This window comes from Pediculus humanus, genomic scaffold (assembly GCF_000006295.1).
Source record: "Pediculus humanus corporis 1103172107733 genomic scaffold, whole genome shotgun sequence".
Taxonomy (NCBI): domain Eukaryota; kingdom Metazoa; phylum Arthropoda; class Insecta; order Psocodea; family Pediculidae; genus Pediculus; species Pediculus humanus.
Genome location: NW_002987336.1, coordinates 335,193 through 337,905, shown reverse-complemented (window position 1 = coordinate 337,905; position 2,713 = coordinate 335,193). Strand labels below are relative to the sequence as shown.

The 2,713-nt window shown below is 23.4% G+C and overlaps 1 protein-coding gene across 1 annotated transcript in view; it reads left to right on the top strand.

Moving 5' to 3' along the window:
- Nucleotides 1-917: 917 nt before the first annotated feature.
- Phum_PHUM323370 (golgin IMH1, putative) overlaps nucleotides 918-2,713 on the top strand; it is a gene marked incomplete at both ends in the record, with an annotated part of 4,202 nt that continues 2,406 nt past the window's right edge. The window contains 7 exons of the mRNA XM_002427451.1: nucleotides 918-937; nucleotides 975-1,135; nucleotides 1,227-1,489; nucleotides 1,580-1,849; nucleotides 1,928-2,170; nucleotides 2,244-2,513; nucleotides 2,600-2,698. Of these exons, the coding sequence (XP_002427496.1) occupies nucleotides 918-937; nucleotides 975-1,135; nucleotides 1,227-1,489; nucleotides 1,580-1,849; nucleotides 1,928-2,170; nucleotides 2,244-2,513; nucleotides 2,600-2,698 (1,326 nt within the window). The remainder of the gene's footprint in view (nucleotides 938-974; nucleotides 1,136-1,226; nucleotides 1,490-1,579; nucleotides 1,850-1,927; nucleotides 2,171-2,243; nucleotides 2,514-2,599; nucleotides 2,699-2,713) is intronic.

Here is a 2,713-nt window from a genome sequence, read left to right as displayed (position 1 = left end):
ATTAAGTTATTTATCTTAAGTAATAAAAAAAAAAATTGTTTTTTATTGTTTTTTTTCTTCAAAAAATTAAAATACAAATAATAGAATATTACATAAGCTTTTTTTTTTTTTTAAAAACCTTCGAATTTATTTATTTATTTAAAAAAAAAAAACATTTTTGTTTTAATTTTCATTTTCGTGCATATACATTCATTAAAAAAATTATTATTATTATTATTATAGTTATTCCGTAAGTGATTTAAAAGAGAAAAAAAATTAATTTTTGGCGGTTAAACATTAAAACATTTATTTACTTTATGATTTTAAGAGTCATCGTAATAAAAATTCAAAAACGTTTTTTTTTTTTTTGTGAAGGAGTTAAAATAAAACGTTTTTTTTTTATTTTGAATTCATTATCGGAGTTTAATAATTTGATTTAAGAAAAAAGAAAAAAGAAAAGAATAAATTAATTTTGCCGTCGTATAAATCAAGGTAATCGCATGAATTATTTATCATAGAGTAATTTATCAGTTATAATAATTCTGTGATTTAAATATGGATTCCAACAGCTGACACTATTGTATGTTAAAGCATACAATTTTTTTTTTTTTTTTTTTAATTAACGTATAACATTTATTAATAATAATAATAATAATAATAAAGTTTTATTAAAATGAATCGTTATTTAATTTTTGTTTTACATAAAAAATTTTATAGTATTTAATTTGTGTAAATAATTTTCTTTTTTTTTTAAATAAAGTAATTATGGAAATAGACAATTATCTTAATCGTCGTGATAGTGTAAAAGGTGCTTGGGACCACTGTTTGTATTGTGAAAATTTAAGATTTAAAGCTTTTCAAGATTTTACTGGGTAAATTTTCTTTTTTTTTTTTTTTTTTTTGTTAATTTATTTAACTTTTTTTTTTTGAAAAATTTCATGGAAAGTCTTGTGACTATGTGTGATTTTTTTAAATATTTGTATTTGTCATCTTAGGCATTTAAGGGATAAACATTGTTCTATAGAAGGTGGATCATTTGTTTGTCTTTATGGTTATAATTCAGTATGTAATTCATTACCTGTAGATGGAGTGTCTGATGCAGATTATGTTAATCACATTTATAAACATCATGCATTTCCACAAGAAACTTTTAATAGTAAAATTGGTGAGCTCTATTTTTTTTTATTTAGTAATACTATCATTATTTATTTATGTTCAATGATAGTAATTTAAATAAGATTCTTTAGATTTAAACAATGTAGAAAGAAAATTATCTTCATCAAGTCAACAGAGCAATTCTTCCGATCAGGGACATTGGACAATGTATTCGGCTAATCAAAATTTGGCTGCCGTTTTAAACGATCCAAATAGAGGAAAACAAAAAGATTTTTTTACCAAATTATGGGGTGTTGATTTTACAGAAAAAACAATTTCTGAAATTTCAAAACACCCATATTTGCCAGAAATAAATTTAAGTCATTTTGAAAACTACATAAAAAAAATTTCAAAGGTAAGTAATAATAATAATAATAATGATTTAAATAAAAAATTTTATTAGAATTCATATTTAAGTGTATAATGTAAGTAATTTTGTTTTTAGAGGCATCAAAGGCATTTAAAAATAAATGAAAATAAAAATAATCAATCGAATTCTAATGAAATATTAAAAATTTTTCCTAAACTTAGACTTCAGCATTCTTTTTCAATGGAAAAAAAATTTATTGAAAAACATGAATGCCCTCCTATTTTCATGCAACCTGAATTTGATTTAAGTAAACCTGAAGTGTTTTACACCGTCTTTCCATTTGCCAAAGATGAAAAACCTGGTAATAATAGTTTTCAGCAAAATGGCAAACTTCTTCAAGAAAAGGTAGTTTATAAAAATTAAATTTTTTTCGTAAAATGTGTGTTGTAATTATTAAAATAATTATAAATAAAACTTTTCCAGCTGACACATGAATTGGATCAAGTTGAGGTTTTAATTGCAGAACAGGTTGCTCAAAAATCTGATGCCTTTTTTCAAGCTATGACTTCTCACGATTCTTTAATGGAACAACTTACAAAAACATTAACCGCTGTTAAATCCCTTAGGCAAGAAATATCAGTTATAGATAACTGTTGGGTAAAAAAATCACTTAAAATCATGCAATTAAAAAGACATCAACAAAATCAACTGTTTGTTTTGCAAAAGGTATTTATTTTAAAAACCCATTTTACCAGGTTTTGAAGAATGAAAAAAAATAATTCAATGAATTTCTTTTAAGTTAAAACTCATGAAGACGTTGCATCAAACTCAGCCAACAATTCAAACATTACTTTCCATACCTGATTATGTAGCAGCATTAGAATTAATATCAACAACACAAGAATTGTTAACGGAAGAATTTCAAGGGATTCATAGTTTTCGTCATTTAGGATCTCAATTAAACGAAATAAATCGTTTAATAGATAAAATGATGAACAACGAATTTGAAAATTTTTCCACTAAAGATTTAAATAGGCCTTTGGATAATGATGTGCCAGTTGTAGAAACCGTTTGTACCTTTTTACTCTTAACTCTTTGATAATAAATTATATGAAAAAATCATTAAAAAGTTTTATTATTATTATTATTGTACAGGATAAATTGAAATCTCTTTTATTGGGAATGCTTAGGAGAAAAAATTCACAGTTTATATCAAAGTATAAACAAGAAGCATTTACCACAATCAAGACAATAGTAAGCAAAACGTAT